The sequence below is a fragment of the Aquarana catesbeiana genome, linkage group LG08, assembly GCF_042186555.1.
Source record: "Aquarana catesbeiana isolate 2022-GZ linkage group LG08, ASM4218655v1, whole genome shotgun sequence".
NCBI classification, from domain to species: Eukaryota; Metazoa; Chordata; class Amphibia; order Anura; family Ranidae; genus Aquarana; species Aquarana catesbeiana.
Window position 1 is genome coordinate 68,375,250 of NC_133331.1, and position 17,888 is coordinate 68,393,137.

At 43.2% G+C, this 17,888-nt stretch overlaps 1 protein-coding gene across 2 annotated transcripts in view; it reads left to right on the plus strand.

Moving 5' to 3' along the window:
• CASP2 (caspase 2) overlaps nucleotides 1-8,381 on the plus strand; it is an 82,537-nt gene extending 74,156 nt beyond the window's left edge. For both annotated transcript variants that reach the window (XM_073595937.1, XM_073595938.1), the window contains exon 11: nucleotides 678-8,381. In XM_073595937.1, coding sequence (XP_073452038.1) covers nucleotides 678-830 — 153 coding nt within the window. In that variant the 3' untranslated portion in view covers nucleotides 831-8,381. The remainder of the gene's footprint in view (nucleotides 1-677) is intronic.
• The last annotated feature ends 9,507 nt before the right edge of the window (nucleotides 8,382-17,888 follow it).

A 17,888-nucleotide genomic window follows, 5' to 3' on the forward strand; every position in this document is an offset into this window, starting at 1 on the left:
AACTAACCATTGGTCTGGGAAGGAAGGGGGTGAAAATGCCCTGTATTGAACCGGTTAAAAAACAAAAAAACAAAAAACATACAACCCCTTTTTAAAGGATACGTTCACCTTTGGAACGTGTTACATGTTTCAGCATCTGCAGCCTTTCTTCCCCAATCCCCCCTTCCTGTGACAGCGGGTGGGGATCCTCTCCCTGCACCCGCTGTCACAATTTAAAAACAGCACAGCCGTGCGGGACTCCCCTCACACGGCCACATCATTCATTCACAGTTTCCTGTGAATGAATACCTACAAGTACCATCAGCCATTGCAGCTGATTGTGGGTGCAATGCTCTGCAGGCTCCTTAGAAAAAAAAATAGTAAATGCACTTTTTTTTATTTGCAACTCATCCTTTAAATGGTATTACAATTGTGAGGGGGCTTAGATGATACAGGAACCTGCAGAGCTGAATTTGTGAACAATAGCGCCACCCTTTGGTTATTAAGTGTAGCAGGGGTGTGTGTCATTAGTGCAGCTGAATAGAGTTGCAAATATTTTGGAAGGTAAAACAATGCAAGTCAAAAAATTCCAGTTCAGGTATTTCAGCTACCTATTTAGCTTTCAGCTGTTTGTCTCGAGATCCGCTTCAAATATATTATCACATGTTCTAATAGGATTGTACCATTTTCTCCTACAGGTTAACGCTTACATTAAGAAACGGGAGGGCCACGCTCCCGGGACCGAATTCGACCGCTGCAAAGAGATGTCAGAGTATTGCAGCACGCTGTGCAAGGACCTCTACCTGTTCCCGGGTATCTTAGTCCGACCCTCCCCTCCAACCAGCACTTAGATTTCCATTTGGAAAGGAAGAAGCTTTATTTTTTTATTGTTGACTGTTTCCAAGTCTTCCAACTTTTTACTGTCCATGCATCACTTTTGCACGCTTTCCTTGCTTACTACGGTATTATTGAGATGAAACTGGAGGTACTGTCCTCAGAAACTTTGTTCTACTTCAGCTGTAAAGTAGACATGCTTTGCTCCAGAGCCATGGGCCTGCCTGCAGCTTACTTTCCAGGCTCTGTATTTTTTTTTTTTCATTTGTACAGATTACGTTTATTTACAAAAGTATGGGGCACATTGCTTCTCAAGCCCTGAATCCAGCTACCCCTATGGATGGTCAGGTACTGAATGCCAGCAGGGGCCCATCCAATGCATGGCAAACTGCACAAATCCAAAGGAAAAGCTGTACTCTGGAAAAATTCAAATGCTGGTAACTTTATTCATCCAATCAACATGAAAAGAGATTCTCCGCCTGGATCGTCCTTCCCCGCCAAGGCTGGTCTTGATCATAGATTGATTATGAAGATTCTTCAGGTGGCCGTAGCTCTTTATCTGAGTGTTGGTCAGAGAAATTGATGCTCTGATTTAAAGTGTTAGTTACTCTGTTTAAAGTGTAACTAAAGGCAAAACTTTATTTTTTTTCATTTTGGATAGAGTAAGGGACTGTTAACCCCTGCCAGTTTTGATTTTTTGCCATGGAGAGAATTCCCTTCACTTCCTGTCCCATGGCCAAAACAGGAAGTAGGAATCCCAGGGTGTCACCAGAACTAATGTCTCCATTGGAAGATTTCCCCTATATTACTGTTCTGGGGACAACCCAAAATTTGGATATTTTTTTTAACTTTCACTGATAACGGTGCGGGACAAATAGAGCGGGTTTATCTCTATAATGGGAGCACAGACAGCAATAAAATTCTTCTCCACTCTGTCTAAAACTTAGAAAGTTTTGCTTTTAGTTATCCTTATAAGGCTGGATTCACACCTAGGCATTTTTAGTGCTTTTTGTATTTTGCAGATATGCACTACAGTCCATTTAACATGGTTTCCTATGGAACAGGTTCTGTAGAGCAAATCTGCAAAATGCAAAAAGCACTAAAAATGCCTAGGTGTGAATCCAGCCTAAGTCTTGGTTTTAAAAACCAGTATGCAGGATTGGAATTCTGATTTCACTGACTGTATAACTTGTTCCAGATCAGCGACACACTATAGAGTAATGCAGAGAACAGTCGTGGAGCCTTCACCTTCACAAACAAATTATATGGGGGATCTCTGATTTCTAACCTAAGAGATTGCCTGTAATTTATTTTAAAATTCGATTTATTTTAAGCTTTTAACTTATATTATGTTCAAACTCAAATCTGTCAAGGACACCACGTATGATAACACCCTCTATAATGATGACCAGCCTTCTTCAAGGGTTGGATGGTGTGTAAGCTGTTTAATGTGAAAAAAAAGGTCAGGTTCATAGGATTGTTATTGGAAGTGTGATTGATTTAGTTCAATTAAGTTAAGTTCCTACAGAGATAGATAAACATTATTGGTTGGATTTGTGTTTGACAAGTTTCTAAGACATCTTCACTCTTATGCCGCGTACACACGGTCGGACTTTTCAAAGTATAATGTATGATCGGAGCTTGTTGTTGTTCCGTTGCACAAAATTTAAGATCTGGTTCTCAAATTTTGCGACAACAAAATCCATTTGCGCAAATTCCGATCGTGTACACAATTCTGACGCACAAAATTCCACGCATGATTGGAATCAAGCAGAAGAACCGCACTGGCTATTGAACTTCATTTTTCTCGGCTCATCGTACATGTTGTACGTCACCGCGTTCTTGACGTTCGGAAATTCCAACAACTTTTTGTGACCATGTGTGTGCAAGACAAGTGTGAGCCAACATCCCTTGGAAAAAATCCATGGATTTTGTTGTCGGAATGTCCGATCAATGTCCAATTGTGTGTACGGGGCATTAGAGCCCTCTCACACTAGGCAGTTTTCATGCGTTTTTCATGCCGTCCGAATGTGAAAGCTCGAGTGCTTTCACACGGGGGCGATGCGCTTGCGGGACGTTAGAAAAAGTCCTGCAAGCAGCATCTTTGGGGTGGTTTGGGAGCGCTGTATAGACCCCTTTCACACTGAGGCACTTTTCAGTCATTTTTGTGATCAAATAGTGCCTCTCAAGCCTCCCTAGTGTGAAAGCTTGAGTGCTTTCACACTGGGGCGGTGGGCTTGCAGGAAGAGAAAAAAAAGTCTTTGGGGCGGTGTGGGAGCCATTGGCAACGGCGCTTTTCGGGCACTTTTAACCCCTTATTAACATCTTCTTTGGGGTTAAAAGCACCCCGCTCCCGCCCACACAGCGCCGGTAAAGCGCAGCTAAAACGCTATACCGCAAACAGAGGTTTAAAGCGCTGATAAACCACCGCTAAAACGCACTGGCAGCCCCAGTGTGAAAGGGGTCTTAGGCTTCATGTACACTACAGCTCCTAAGCGTGAATTTAGGAGCTTTTGGCGTTTGTTTGCAAAAGCCCCAGGTAACTGTCCCTCTCCTAAACGTAGAAGGATTGCGTTCAGGAGGGGAACATTTTGGGGGGAAAAATGCAAACGTTTAGCGTTTTTCTGCTGCCAGGAAAGTTCCGTTTAGGGGTGGCCATTGTACATGTAACCTTGGGCTCCGTTCACACATAGGTGTTTGAAACTGCGGTTCCAAAACACGCTGTTAAAATGTCAAATTGCACATCAGCGTGTTCAGGTGCCATTCATTGCAATGACACCATAAAAACACGGTGCAATCCTGCGCGATTGTCACAACAAATCGCGTGTCGCCTAAAAAAAGTTCTGGAACTGGGGGTCATGGCTTGTGTGATTGCAGAGCATTTGTTGAGCGACAATCCTGGCAGAATCACATTGAAATGAATTGCACCTAAACACACTGTGCGATTTGACATTTTAACAGCGTGTTTTGAAAGTGTTAGCTGAAAATGAATACTGGTAGATTTTACAGTTTATTATTTTCAAGTTAAAAAGGAAGGACACGTTTTTCTTATGTCTTCCTTACTGAGTTCTAAAGCTGGATACACACTGTCCAATTTTCTGTAGATTTTTTCCTTCAGATTTACCAAAACCATATAATATGAGGTCAAACCTTAGGAGTTTCAATTTATGTGCAATCAGGCAGGCCCTTGCACTACATGGTTTTGGTAAATCTGAAGGAAATCTGACAACAAATGTTGTATAGTGTGTATGGGGATTAAGGTGGCGTACCCCACAGGTCATTCTATCAGTTTCTTGTGGTTGCCAATTGCCTCCAGTGTTTTCCGGGCATTCAAAAGTTGTTTCCTTAGCACTTACATGTTCCAAAAAAACTTTACAAATGTTCTAGAACCTGTTAAATGTTTAAAGTGACATTAAGCCCTTGTTCACATTGAACATGGTTTTGAAATCGTGCGACTTCATTTGAAATTGCAGGATTTCAAAGTCACATTTTCAGGTCTGACTTGAAAGCCATCTGTGTGGCTTCATGCACATATGTCTATTGAAGTCGCACCCGAAAATGGGCAAAAGTAGTGCAGCAAATCAGTGCGGTGCTGTAAAGTCAGCTTTGCACCGATTGGAATGGTGCCATTGCTGGCAATAGGCTGGGACTTGTCATGTGGTTTGACCTGTCAAATTGCATGACAAATTGCTTCAATGTGAAGGAGGGCTAAAGGTTCATTGAAAAAAACCTAAAAACAAACATGTTATACTTACCTGCTCTGTGTAATGGTTTTGCACAGGGCAGCCCCAATACTCCTACTCTCGGGTCCCCCGCCAGGGGACTAGTAGTTATACCCCTTCTTCTCAAGGCTTTTTTTTTTTTTTTTTTTTAAACTGAAATCCAAGAATTAGACATAATTTACCCTCTAGTAGGACCCCCCACACTGCAAGAGTTAAATGCTCTAGGGGTGCAAGGAGAAGTTGTATTAACCTATCCCTTGGTTTTGCAGGCTGTAGCGCTCTTCTTTTCTGCTAGAAGCTGCATGGTCCCTCGTGTCATCATGTACAGCGCAGGGCTATTAAACCTGCATTGTACATGAAAGAGGTGAGCATGCAGCCACAACTGAGAGGCAGCATCACTGGATTGGTCACATTGATTGAGGAAGCTTGCTATAGCCAGAAATAAGGTAATTGTTGCACCTTATCTCTGCAACCCCAAGCTAAAGAAGCATTTAACCATTGTAGTACAGGGAGGGCCCCACTGCAAGGGTAGATTGTGTCTAGTTCCTGGACTTCAGCTTTAAAGTAACATTAAAATTTCCTTTTTTTTTTCTTTTACAATAACAAACCTATTATACGTACCTGCTCAATGGTTTTGCACAGAGAAGCCCCGATCCTCCTCTTCTGTGGTCCCCCCCACTGGTGCTCCGGGCTCCTCCTATGGGGGCACTCGTGGGCTTGCTCTTCGGCCACCTTGTCTGCGTCTATTGACACAGACAAAGCGGCTTGGCGTAGAATGCTTGAAGGTAAAAAAACCTTAAAGGGGTTGTAAACCATCATGGTTTTTCACCTTAATGAATTCTATGCATTAAGGTGAAAAACATCTCATGCTGCAAAGTCCCCATTTTACTTACCTGAACCTGGTCTTTTTCTCCCCGGGGATGAGCACACACTGCTATCAATCAAATCCAATGATGCGGGCGCCGGGTGAGGCAGAGTCCGGCATTCGTGTCTGTGGACGCAAATGCTGGACTCGGGAGCGCACCCGCAAGGTAACCCCCTCTGGAGGGAGCTTCTCCTAGGGGGTTATCTGATGCGGGGAAGAGCTGCGAGAGCCGCCGAGGGACCCCAGAAGAGGAGGTTTGGGGCCACTCTCTGCAGAACGAGTTGCACAGTGGAGGTAAGTATGACATGTTTGTTATTTAAAAAAAAAAAAAAGATCCTTTACAATCACTTTAAGGCTTTACAACCACTTTTCTGGCATCAGAATTGTTTTAGTCAATGCTTACCCCAAACTTCCATTGATCATTGATATTAATTGGTGCTTTTACGTTTGACAATAAAACTTGATTTGCGCATTTCCCTACCTTTAAGGCCAACTCCAGTTGCTTCTGGCTGTAGTTGGGCTTTAAAGGACTTTGCTATGACATAAATATTATATGTGCACAATTGACATTATATAATACTGTAAATGGCTTATGTTTTTATATTTTAATGAGCTTACTTACCTCTTGTACTGATCTGTTTCTACACTTACTGTATGAGATGTTCTTTATCCAACCATGAAGAGTTGGGTGGATTGCCTCACCTGACTACCTGCTTGAATCATCAGAGGAGAGGATAGGAGACTTCTACAAAGTGCTTCCAAACTCAAGTCCACAAATACATCCAACAGGTCATGTTCTCAGGATTTCCTTAATGCATCTTCATCACTAGCTGAACATCTTTTAAATAAGCCCAGCTGATATAGAAAAGTAGTAAGACCTGTCCCACTGCCTGTGCTGACTTTCCTCAGCTATACAGCTATAATAAAACTTCTGTATCATACACACATCTAGGTGTGTTGGGTGTCTAGTCCACTCAGCATGCAATGGCTCCAAATCCTACATTGCTACTATCAAAACACTCCACACCGCTCCACGTTGGTCCACTTCTCTCTAACCCCAAAAATACGGGTGCCGGTCCGGCTCCTATTGTAGAACATGATCAATTAATAGGTGGATGACCGCACACTGTTATTGCTAAGATCCATAAGTTTATTGAAAAATAATCAAAAAAGATCAAATAGCATAACGCAGAGCAAATGTTAACGCATTTCATGCCAATGGGTGTGAAACATGTCAACTCTTGCTATGTGATGCTCTATTTGGTCTTCTTTGATTTTTTTTTTCAATAAACTACATTGCTACTTTGACTGCAGTGGCCAACAGGTAGAATACAGAGCGTAGAGGGACCAGACACCCAACCTCCTAGAAGTGTGTCTGATACAAAGGATTTCTCACACTGTATTGTTTTGTAGGAGAGAAAAGATCAATTGTAGGAAGGGCACATACTAACCTTTTTTCTTTACAGGCTGGGCTTATTGAAAAAAAAAAAATATTTAGCATCACTTTGTAAATAATGTACATAATACAATGTAAATAAAGTTTCACTCCTACCATTTTATAAGTTAATAGTCTTAGAAACTCCTTTTCGTTTTCAGTCTGCAGCCAGCCATCTATAATTTTTATGACTGCCAGCAGATACCTATTTCTCTTCCTTGCTACACAGACAGCAGTATTCAGTTTATAGATGGGGTTATCAGAATCCTCATGCCCATGCTCCTACAATTGGCTCGCTGCCTTTCCCAAATATTAGCACCAAGCTTAAAGCGGGCTCCAGCTCCCCTGTCCAAAAATTAAGTCAGCAGCTAAAAATACTGTAGCTGCTGACTTTTAACATTAGGACATTTAGCTGTCCAGGGATCCTGCGATGTCGGCACCCCAGCAGATTTTCCGATCGGCTCTCGGGTGCTGGCGCTGCCATTCTTGGTAAGGGAGGCTTCACTGCCGGTTCCCTACTGTGCATGCATGAAGCGCGCTGCGCTTTCTAACTGGTGCAAAGGAAGGAGGGGGGGGGCGATCTTCCAGGGGACCTCGCCGCAGCCAGTTTGAGTGGAACTCCGCTTTAATAGAAACCTACTGGAAGGATAGTAAGATGGGAACGCCCAGCCCTGAATAATGAAGCAGCACTTAGGACATCCCAAAGTGTGTTTAAAGAGTAAGTTCCCCTTTTGCAGGTAAAAAAAAATTTCATTTTTATTTCTCTAAGGAGCCTGCAGAGCATTGCATTAGCGATCAGTAGATCGCAATGTCAGGTGCCTGCAGACTCTCAGGATAGCTGCCTGCAGTTACTTGAGAGCCAGAAGATCAATGAACAGTAAGGTGGACCTTAGAAAGTCTTCAGTAGATGAAATCCTCTGAATTTATATAGGAGTTCTGCAAGAAAGTTTATTTTTACCTAACAGCACTGGAGTTTGACATGAGCCACAGGAGTCAGTAATTACCACCCGGGTAGTTTTTTTTATAAATGGACCTGTTGAGTGTATTTCAGGCCTGGAGATGAGAAGACCCAGAGAAGTTTCACAGGTAACCACTTTAGATCATACGAGCCAGCTTCCTGTGCAGCAAAGCTGTATTTCTGCAAGTCAGTCACCTGCGACCGTTCATTGTACAGTAACCCAACTGAAGAGCACCTGTCAGAATCCTTTAAAGAGCCCTGAGAATTGAACTTTCAGTGTTGAATGCCTTTATTGTTTCAGTTTGCTGCAATCATTCAAGCTCTGGCTACAAAGGAGTGATTTCTTCTGGATGGCCAAATTTTAAAAACAATGGCCAAATAAACACCTCAATGTTTCCTGAACATTCCAAACTGCCAGTGCTTTGGGTATCTTGTGTGGCCCTTTCCATATGTCTATCTCAGGTCTTTCTCGCTTTAGTCACTGCCGCATTCCGTATTGTTTTATACTATGCCAAAAGACTGAAATTAATATCTTTCCGTTGTAAAAAAAAAGCAATATGTTCTTTGAATAAAAGCTTTTGTATGGAACTTCCCCGTTGTTAAAACTATTTTTTTCTGATAATTTCTCATTTGCACTTTGCTGTCTTTAGAACACATCAGAGCAAGGATCCAGATCTGAACATAAGCCAGAAGATTCACACGTTTTCTTACTTCAACCTTTTTAATGTAAAAGGAAAAGGTAAATTCGTAGAGTGTAAAGTCACCTTAATGCCTGCAGGTGTGGGCGCAGTTGGGAACCCTGTACAGGGCAATCAGTGTTGGAGTTATTGTACAGCCGCGGCCAAAGGTTTTGAGAATGACACAAGTATTAATTTTCAGAAAGTCTACCGCTTCAGTGTTTTTAGATCTTTTTTTTAATATATTTTATTTATTCAAAAGACGAGTTCCATGGCATCATACAAAACAATGGTATGAGAAGATTAGTGTTGCAGAAACAATCATATACAGGATGTACAAGCAAAAAACAAGGTCAAGGATGTAGTCCAAATCCTCTATTTATGGATTGAGTCATCGTAAGATTAGACACTTTGCCTATAGAGAATGTAGCGCATTGTAAAATAGGAGAAAAAATAAATACCTGGAACTGTCTAAATCTATTTTTTCTTTTTGTTTGTTAAAGCATAAATCTAAAAGAAGAGAGAGGGAAAGAAGATTGAAAGTGGAGAGAGGTAATAGAGAAGGACAGGAAGATAAAACAAGTGGGGAGAGGAGATAAGGGAAGGGGTCAGAGGGGGGAGGCGGATTTAATCAGTGGTATCGTATCATACTCAAGGAGTGCTTTTCCCTCTGCAGAGATGACAAACATGTTCCACAAGGTCCATGTTTTGGAATAGCGTTCATTTTGTTGCTTGGACGAAAGGACAAGGTCTTCCAACTTTTATTTCCTCAGCTTTTTTAAACCAAAGACAGATGGTCGGTGGCTGTGGACTTTTCCAATGGAGGGGGATACACATTTTGGCAATGTCAAGGAGATGGCAGATAACAGATTTCTTATAAGATTTTGCTGGAATGTTGGAAGCGTGAAGCAAAAAAAAAAGGCTGGGTCATCCGGGATCGGACGTTCTGTAAACGTTTGAATAATTTTCCGAACCTCCTTCCAAAACTGCTCGAGTTTGGGGCATGACCAAAAAATATGTAAAAGCGTCCCCCGTCCCTCCTGGCATCTCCAGCAGTGGTCAGTAGTCATGGGGAAGAATCTATGCAACTGTGATGGTGATACCATCGTGTCATAATTTTAAAATTAGTTTCTTGTATCTTCGTACATATTAAGGACCTAAATACAAAACGAAGGATATTGTTTAGTTGGCTTACAGAAAAAGTATGCTTAAGATCTTATTCCCATTAAACTGGGCATGGCAGTCGGGAGTTGTCTGGGTGCTTGATCAGTAATTGATAGATAAGTGAAATCACGTGTGGTAGTATGTCATCCCCAGTACAATATTCTTCAAGAGTAGTATGCGGTTTGCGGAAGGTAGCCGGGGTTGGTAGAGAATGTAGGAAATTATGGAGCTGCAGAGCTCTCCAAAAGTTACTGAAGGCCACCCTGTGGGTATTAGGAAAGGAGAGTTTTTTAGATTAGATTTAGATTAGATTTTTAGATCATTTTGTCAGATGTCGCTATGGTATACTGAAGTATAATTACAAGCATTTCATAAGAGTCAAAGGCTTTTATTGACAATTACATTAAAGTGGTTGTTAAGCCACTTAATACCATCCTGACTGTTTAATAATCATATGTGCTCCCGTGTCTGTTTTATAAAAATAAGCCGTTCTTTACTAGTTTTCAGAGCACTGATTGCCGCTCACATAACCCTCCGACTCTCTCCTCTCCCTGTCTGACAGCTGCAGCGGGCGGGGCCGAGGATTCCCCTCTGACGTCAGTTGGGAGGAGAGAGGCGACAAGTCACGCGAGCAGCAATCGGCACTCTGAAAACTAGTAAAGAACTGCTTGTTTTTATAAGACACAAGGAGACATAGGATTATTAAACACGGTGTTATAAAGTTTAAATGAAACTTCATCAGCAAGAGGGGAGGGGGGCGGACACTGACACAGGAGCAGGGAGGGATAGGATGACAGGAGAGCTGCGGATGAGGGAGGCACGTAAACTGACCACGATGTCAGGGCTCAGCAGCCAAGATATACCGTGGTCAGTTTACAAAGGAGAGGGCATAGCCAGGCAGGATCAGTCAGGTTTTTAAGGTGTTACAGAGGGCCAAGCAAAGTGCTGTATAACATGCTTAAGCCCAGTGCGAACACAGACATCGCATGTGATTCACACCCACACTGCAGGTGCGGATCACATGCGATGTGTGTTCAGCCATACAGTTGTATGGCTGAACTCGCATTGGATTTGCACAGAAAAAGGTGCATGGACTTGTTTTTCCCCGCACAAGAATTGGATCGCATGGTTGTTATCACCTATGCGATCTGATTTCTGTGCGATTTCACAGTTCGCACTGCGATCTGAGGGTGTCATTAACATTGTATTGACACCCGCAGCGGTTTGCAGAGGCCAGTGTGAACCCAGGCTTAAGGGAACAGGATCAATATTTTTTTTTTCATGTTAGGATAACCACTTGCCCAATGAGCACTTAAACCCCCTTCCTAACCAGACCAATTTTCAGCTTTCATTGCTCTCGCATTTTGAATGACAATTACTCAGTCATCCAATATTGTACCCATACAACATTTTTGTCCTTTTTTTCACACAAATAGTTTTTTTTTGGTGGTATTTAATCACCACTGAGTGATTTTTTTGCGCTATACATGAAAAAAGACTAAACATTTTGTAAAAAATGCATTCTTCTTATTTTCTGTTAAAATTTTTTGCAAATTTGTAATTTTTCTTCATAAATTTTGGCCAAATTTTATACTGCTACATATCTTTGGTTAAAATAACTCAAATCAGTGTATTCTATTTTGATCTTTGTGAAAGTTATAGAGTCCACAAGCTATGGTGCCAATCACTGAAAATTGATCACAGCTGATGCACTGACGGCCTAGCTCATTTCTTGAGGCCCTGAAATGTCAGGAAAATTCAAATTCCCCCCAAATGACCCATTTTTGGAAAGCAGACATTCCAAGGTATTTAGTAAGAGGCATGGCGAGTTTTTTTGAAGTTGTAATTTTTTCCCACAATGCTTTGCAAAATGAAGATTTTTTTTCACAAAATGTCATAATAAAGTTATTTTTCACACCCAGCATATGCATACTTGCAACTAAACCCCAAAATACATTCTGCTACATCTCCTGAGTATGGCGATACCACATGTGAGACTTTTCCACAGCTTGGCCACATACAGAGACCCATCATGCAGGGAGCACCGTCAGGCGTTTTAGGAACATAAATTTCAAATCTAATTTGACTACCTATTACATTTTTGTGAGGCACTGTAGTGTCATGGATGTGGCACAGATGAGAACTGATGTGGCATGGATGAGCACTGATGAGGCACGAATGTGGCACGGATGAGCACGAATGTGGCACAGATGAGCCATGAATGAGCTATGGATGGGGATGGATGAGCCATGGATGGGCACAGATCAGCGCTGTGGGCACTTCAGATCCAGCTCACAAGTACTGTTGCACCGCCTCCTTCCTCTCCTCGCACACTGTACCGACATTCCTGTGTGCGCGCGATTCTGGGAGGACGTCATTGTACGCCCTCCCAGAATTATCCAACCGCGCTGTAGCCGTCATTCAGCTATGGCCCGGTCCGTAAGTGGTTAAAAAATGCTTTAAGTTTATGCAAAGAGTCAATATTTGCAGTGTTGACCCTTCTTTTTCAAGACTTTTGCTGACCGATGGCAGCCCATTCTTGCATAACCAATGCTTGGCGTTTGTCAGAATTTGTGGGGTGTTTTTTTTTGTTCACTCGCCTCTTGAGGATTGACCACAAGTTCTCAATGGGATTAAGGTCTGGGGAGTTTCCTGGGCATGGACCCAAAATTTCAATGTTTTGTTCCCCAAGCCACTTAGTTATGATATTTGCCTTATGGCAAGGTGCTCCATCATGCTGGAAAAGACATTGTTCCTCACCAAATTGTTCTAGGATGGCTGGGAGAAGTTGCTCTCGGAGGATGTTTTTGTACCATTCTTTATTCATGGCTGTGTTCTTAGGCAAAATTGTGAGTGAGTCCACTCCCTTAGCTGAGAAGCAACCCCACACATGAATGGTCTCAGGATGCTTCACTGTTGGCATGACACAGGACTGATGGTAGCGCTCACCTTTTCCTCTCTGGACAAGGTTTTTTCCGGATGCCCCAAACAATCGGAAAGGGGATTCATCTGAGAAAATGACTTTACCCCAGACCTCAGAAGTCCAATCCCTGTACCTTTTGCAGAATATCAGTCTATCCCTGATGTTTTTCATGGAGAGAAGTGGCTTCTTTGCTGCCCTTCTTGACACCAGGCCATCCTCCAAAAGTCTTCTCCTCACTGTGTGTGCCCGTGTACTCACATCTGCCTGCTGCCATTCCTGAGCAAGCTCTGGTGGTCCCCCGATCCCGCAGTTGAATCAACTGTAGGAGACGGTCCTGACACTTGCTGGACTATTTTGGGCACCCTGAAGCCCTCTTGGTAACAAGTGAATCTCTTTCCCTGAAGTTTTTTATGATCCAATTTTCAAAAAATGTTGCCATTAAGATGTCGGTAAACCGGAAATTATGTTATGTGTTCGCTTCTGGGTGACCATAGTGGAGACCCAATCAAAGACGATCCCGGCTTTCTTCAGGTCCCCAACTAGCTGGCGATCATGCTAGCTGGTAGCTCGGGTTATCCGGTGAGATGGGAGAGCCAGAGCGAGCTGCAGAAGGCGGCGGGAGGGGGGAAAATGTCCCCACCCGCTGCTGCTTGTAATAACAACTGAGCGGCTGGTTATTCGCTATGGTTGTTATTACAAGAGAGCCGACCATCGGCTCTGAAAAATGGTACTGGGCTGAAGCCTGCAGCTGCATATCATCCCGGTACTACCACTCAAGGTCAGATGACGTACCAGGTATGTGATTTGGCAGCAAGTGGTTAAATGGAGCACTGATTGTAGCTTACAAACTTGACAGAGAAGCCTTAGTTTATGTTCATAAAATCATTTTAGGTTCAGCTGATCTCATTTCCAATAGAGATCTAAAGACTTCAATCTGTGGAAGACAAAGCTGCATTTTGTTGAGAAAGGGTTAACCTGTGGGCATCAGGCACTTTAAGAATACAATTACATATTACTCATAGAAAAGATTAAAATGGTAATATATGTGTCAGGCAACTGAGATAGATTTGTTAAACGCCTGCAGCCCCCCTACGTGCTATTCTTTATGCATGCTGGTGAGCAATGCCTGTAATTACTGCTTGCTGTACCTAACCAGTTCCAGAAGAGGGCGACAAAGCCCAGTATGTGACTCTATAATAGAAATGAGTGGGTGCAAGCCTAGTTACAAATGTAGTAACATAGTAAATCATAATATTACCATGCGTTGCTTTGGCCTTCCTTGTTTCTAGTTTGTTTTGGAAATGACTGAGGAATAAAACAATATATTCCTGTATGCTGTTTATACAGTATAAAACCTTCTGCAGGACAAATTCTATGCAGCTATAGAAAAGCCTTTCTGTTTATATTTACATATATACAGTACAGTGTATATATCATTATTTTTATACAACATGTCTTCAAATAGTTTCTGCACATATATATATACCGTATTTATCAGCGTATAACACACTTTTTTTCCCCTTAAAAATCAGGGGGAAATCGTGGGTGCGTGTTATACGCCGATCCCCACTGTCTGTGTGGCAAAAAAGAGCGAGCGCCGCCGAAAAAGACCGAGCGCCGCCGAAAAAGACAGAGCTGAGTGCTCGGCTCTGCTCGCAGTCATGCCTTCCCGCCTCCCTGCTGTCTCTGAGAGGATGAGGAGCGAGTGCTGCCAAAAAAGACAGAGCCGAGTGCTCGGCTCCACTCGCAGTCCCGCCCAGCTCATATGATGGACATAACACTCTGTCCAATGGTGGGACTGGGCGGGACTGCGAGCTGAGCCGAGTACACAGTACACTCGGCTCCGTCTTTTTCGGCAGCGCTCGCTCCTCATCCTCTGAGACAGCAGGGAGGCGGGGCGGCGTGACGAGCCGAGTACACAGGCTCTGTCTATCTTGGCGGCAAATTTAAACAATTAAATGCTGCACACTGCACTGGGCAAGGCTGCACTGGCCAAGGCTGCATATGACAATGGGCAAGGCTGCACTGGCCAAGGCTGCATATGACAATGGGCAAGGCTGCACTGGCCAAGGCTGCATATGACAATGGGCAAGGCTGCAAATGGCACTTAGCAAGGCTGCAAATTGACACTGATCATTCTGCAATGATTGATGAGGCTGCATTGATGGGCATTTAAATGTAAGTTTTTTCCTTAAACTGCCCTCCTAAAAGTTTTTTTCCTTAAAATGCCCTCCTAAACTTGGGGTGCGTATTATACGCCGATAAATATGGTATATATATAGTTGCATAGCCAGGTGGAAAAAAGACACAATTTCATCTAGTTGAACAAAAAAAAATTTTAAATCATACAATCCCATATACACAATCCTTCACCCACAGTTGATCCAGAGGAAGGCAAAAAAAAAGCAAAGCATGATCCAATTTTGCTCCACAGGGGAGAAAATTTCCCCTGAGAGGCAATCGGATTTTCCCTGGATCAACTTTACCTATAAATGTTAGTACCCAGTTATGTTATGTACTATATATTTGTACTATATAATGGAGTTTAAATATTCCTGACCCACCCGCGTGGGAGACGGACGGCGGCGATCAGTGATCCCAACCCCCCCCCGTTGTACCTGTTTATCTTCAGTCTTCTCTAAATCATTCAAAGTGCTGAATTATAAAGCTTGTCTGAGCTGTCAGAAAAAAGGGGGGAGAGCTGCAATTACACTCTGCAGAGCTTAGTGAGGAGAGCTCTGAGAGCTGATTGGTGGGAAGGGACACACCCCCTTTCACACAGCACACAGGAACAGAGCTGAGGCTGGCAATCACAGGTTGTGTCCCCTGTCACCTTTTTTCTCTTGGTGTTAGGAAAACGTGTCAGAAATGACTCATGCTGATAGCAGAGGAATGAAGCAGCACATAAAAATGACACTTAGTGCCCTTGATTGTACCCCCCCCGTGCTGCCACATATATGCATATGGTTGGGGGCAAGAGGTTAAATTGTTTTTAGTGCTTAATTCCCCCGGCTGTCCTATCCCTAAAGATATACTGAAAACTGCTGAATTCCACCTATAACTGAAACATCAGTGTTAGATGGACCGACCCTTGGAGATGGATCCCTTGAAGATGGACTGACCCTTGGAGATGGATCCCTTGAAGATGGACTGACCCTTGGAGATGGATCCCTTGAAGATGGACTGACCCTTGAAGATGGATCCCTTGAAGATGGACTGACCATTGGACATCTGCAGTGCATCTACAGTGAACTAGGACCCATATTGGCATCCCACAGTTGATTTCTGGGGTCCCAAAATTCTACCAACTGCTCTGTTGTCTTTCCTTTCGCAGGAGCTCACAATGATATGGTAGGGATGTCCCTCCCACCACAATCCAGCACTCTTTTTTTATTTCACACTGTCAGGGAGGAGCAGTATTATCATTATTGTGCTCAGAATTCCTGTATCATCGGTTAATGATTGATTCCAGCTCTCTCCCATGGAGTTTGTTATGGTGGGAAACCATGTGATGATGTCAGCTGTCACCGCTAAACACTCCGGTGTGACATCATCACTTATTTTAATTACAGCTCTCTTCGTATTAAACATTAACCTGATGGTGTACACACCGGGTAGCACCGCTCTAAATATGTAAACCTCCAAATATGCTTGTTGGTTACTGATACCTTCACTCCGGGTCCTAGATTCAGACTGTGAACAAAGCTCTTCCCTGAAACATGTTACTTTGTACTTGGTGATTATTGAATAAAGAATTTGGATGGATTCCAGAGTGCGGGTTCTTTCCATATATCCATTAACCTGATAGTGCAGTCATTGTGTGATGGAGATGTTTTCTGTGAGACCTGGACATATGTACAGTGATCCCATTATGGGGGAAAATATAGCAGATGTGAACCCCAAGGCTGCAGTCACACTACAGAAGTAGGTGAACCTGCGTAAGATTGCAGGATCTCTCACACGTTTATGAACTGCACAAAAGACAAGTTGCATTTGCAGTGCCATTCATTATTATGGTTAAAAAAGGTGCATGAGCTTCTTTGCAATGCGTAGGCCAACCCATTTAAAGTGATTGTAAAGGATCACCTTGTAAAACAACCCATACGGTTTAAAATAAAAGGCAAAGTAATTACATTCCCTCTGTTCTCAGCTGCGTAAGAGATGGGGGAGGATAAACAGCTGGGGGGCTTAATCTGATCATTGGAGGAATGCAGGTGCTGACCACGCTGTTCTCTCTTGCTTAGTGTGGTCAGTTTTTAATAGGATAGCAGAGGGACTGGCAGGAAAACTAGGGATTTCACATAAAGGAAGCATTACAAAGAGAACAGGATACTTTCTCATACATGCACATGGTACAGCAGGCACATATCAGGAATATGAAATGTTGGGTTTACATCCTCTTTAAATAAATGAGCTGCCCAATACACAAAGCATGTAAGCACGCAAAAGATATACTTACAAGCGACATACTAGGTAGTATGAATGGGGGCTAACTAAATGAGATTTGCTTTGATAAAGCAATGTATTGATTAAGCAAATGCCTTTTTTATTATTTGTAAGGTTCTTTCAGATAGGCAGTAATGCTTACCACCCTCTAAAAAATGATTCACAGTTAATAGCTTTTCAGAGGGCAGAATAGCAGTGGCTAGCAGGTATTCAGGAAGTACTACTGCTTCCTCCTGATGCCTGTTTTTTTTTTTTACATGGCTGACAATTTTACATTGCAGGACAACTGTGAGCCAAGTATTGGGCTTGTAGTTGCTGTGCGACCCCCATTGATCTCAGCGGGCAACTTTGACGGGTCAACCCGAGTTAAAACTTCTGCGGCCATGAAGCAAAGCATCATGTCCACAGCACGTGTACAGCCCTGACAGGCTGTAGGGTTAGAATTCCAGTAGCAAGCCAAGAGACAGTAACACCACGGCTCAGCTGCCTGCTTTTAATGCCCCCCCTCCTATTAGAAAATAGTTTTTCCTCCTTTTTTTTTTTCATCTCTATTTTTGTATTATAGTGCTGCTGATCTCCTGCAGCCTCTTCCAGCCACTTGCACTCCAGGAGCTGCTGCACATTAATTATCAACATTATGGTCCTGGATTCCGGTACGTTGGGGTTGATTTGCTAAGACCCCTTTCACACTGGGGCGTCGGCGGTAAACCGCCGCTACAGACGTTTTAGTGGCGCTATTTGGCTGCTAGCAGGGTGCTTTTAACCCCCGCTAGCGGCCGAAAAAGGGTTAAAACCACCCGCAAAGCGGCTCTGCAGCGCCGCTTTGCTGGCAGTTCGGTGGTGCTGCCCAACGATTTCAGTGGGCAGGGGGGCTTTCGGAGTGGT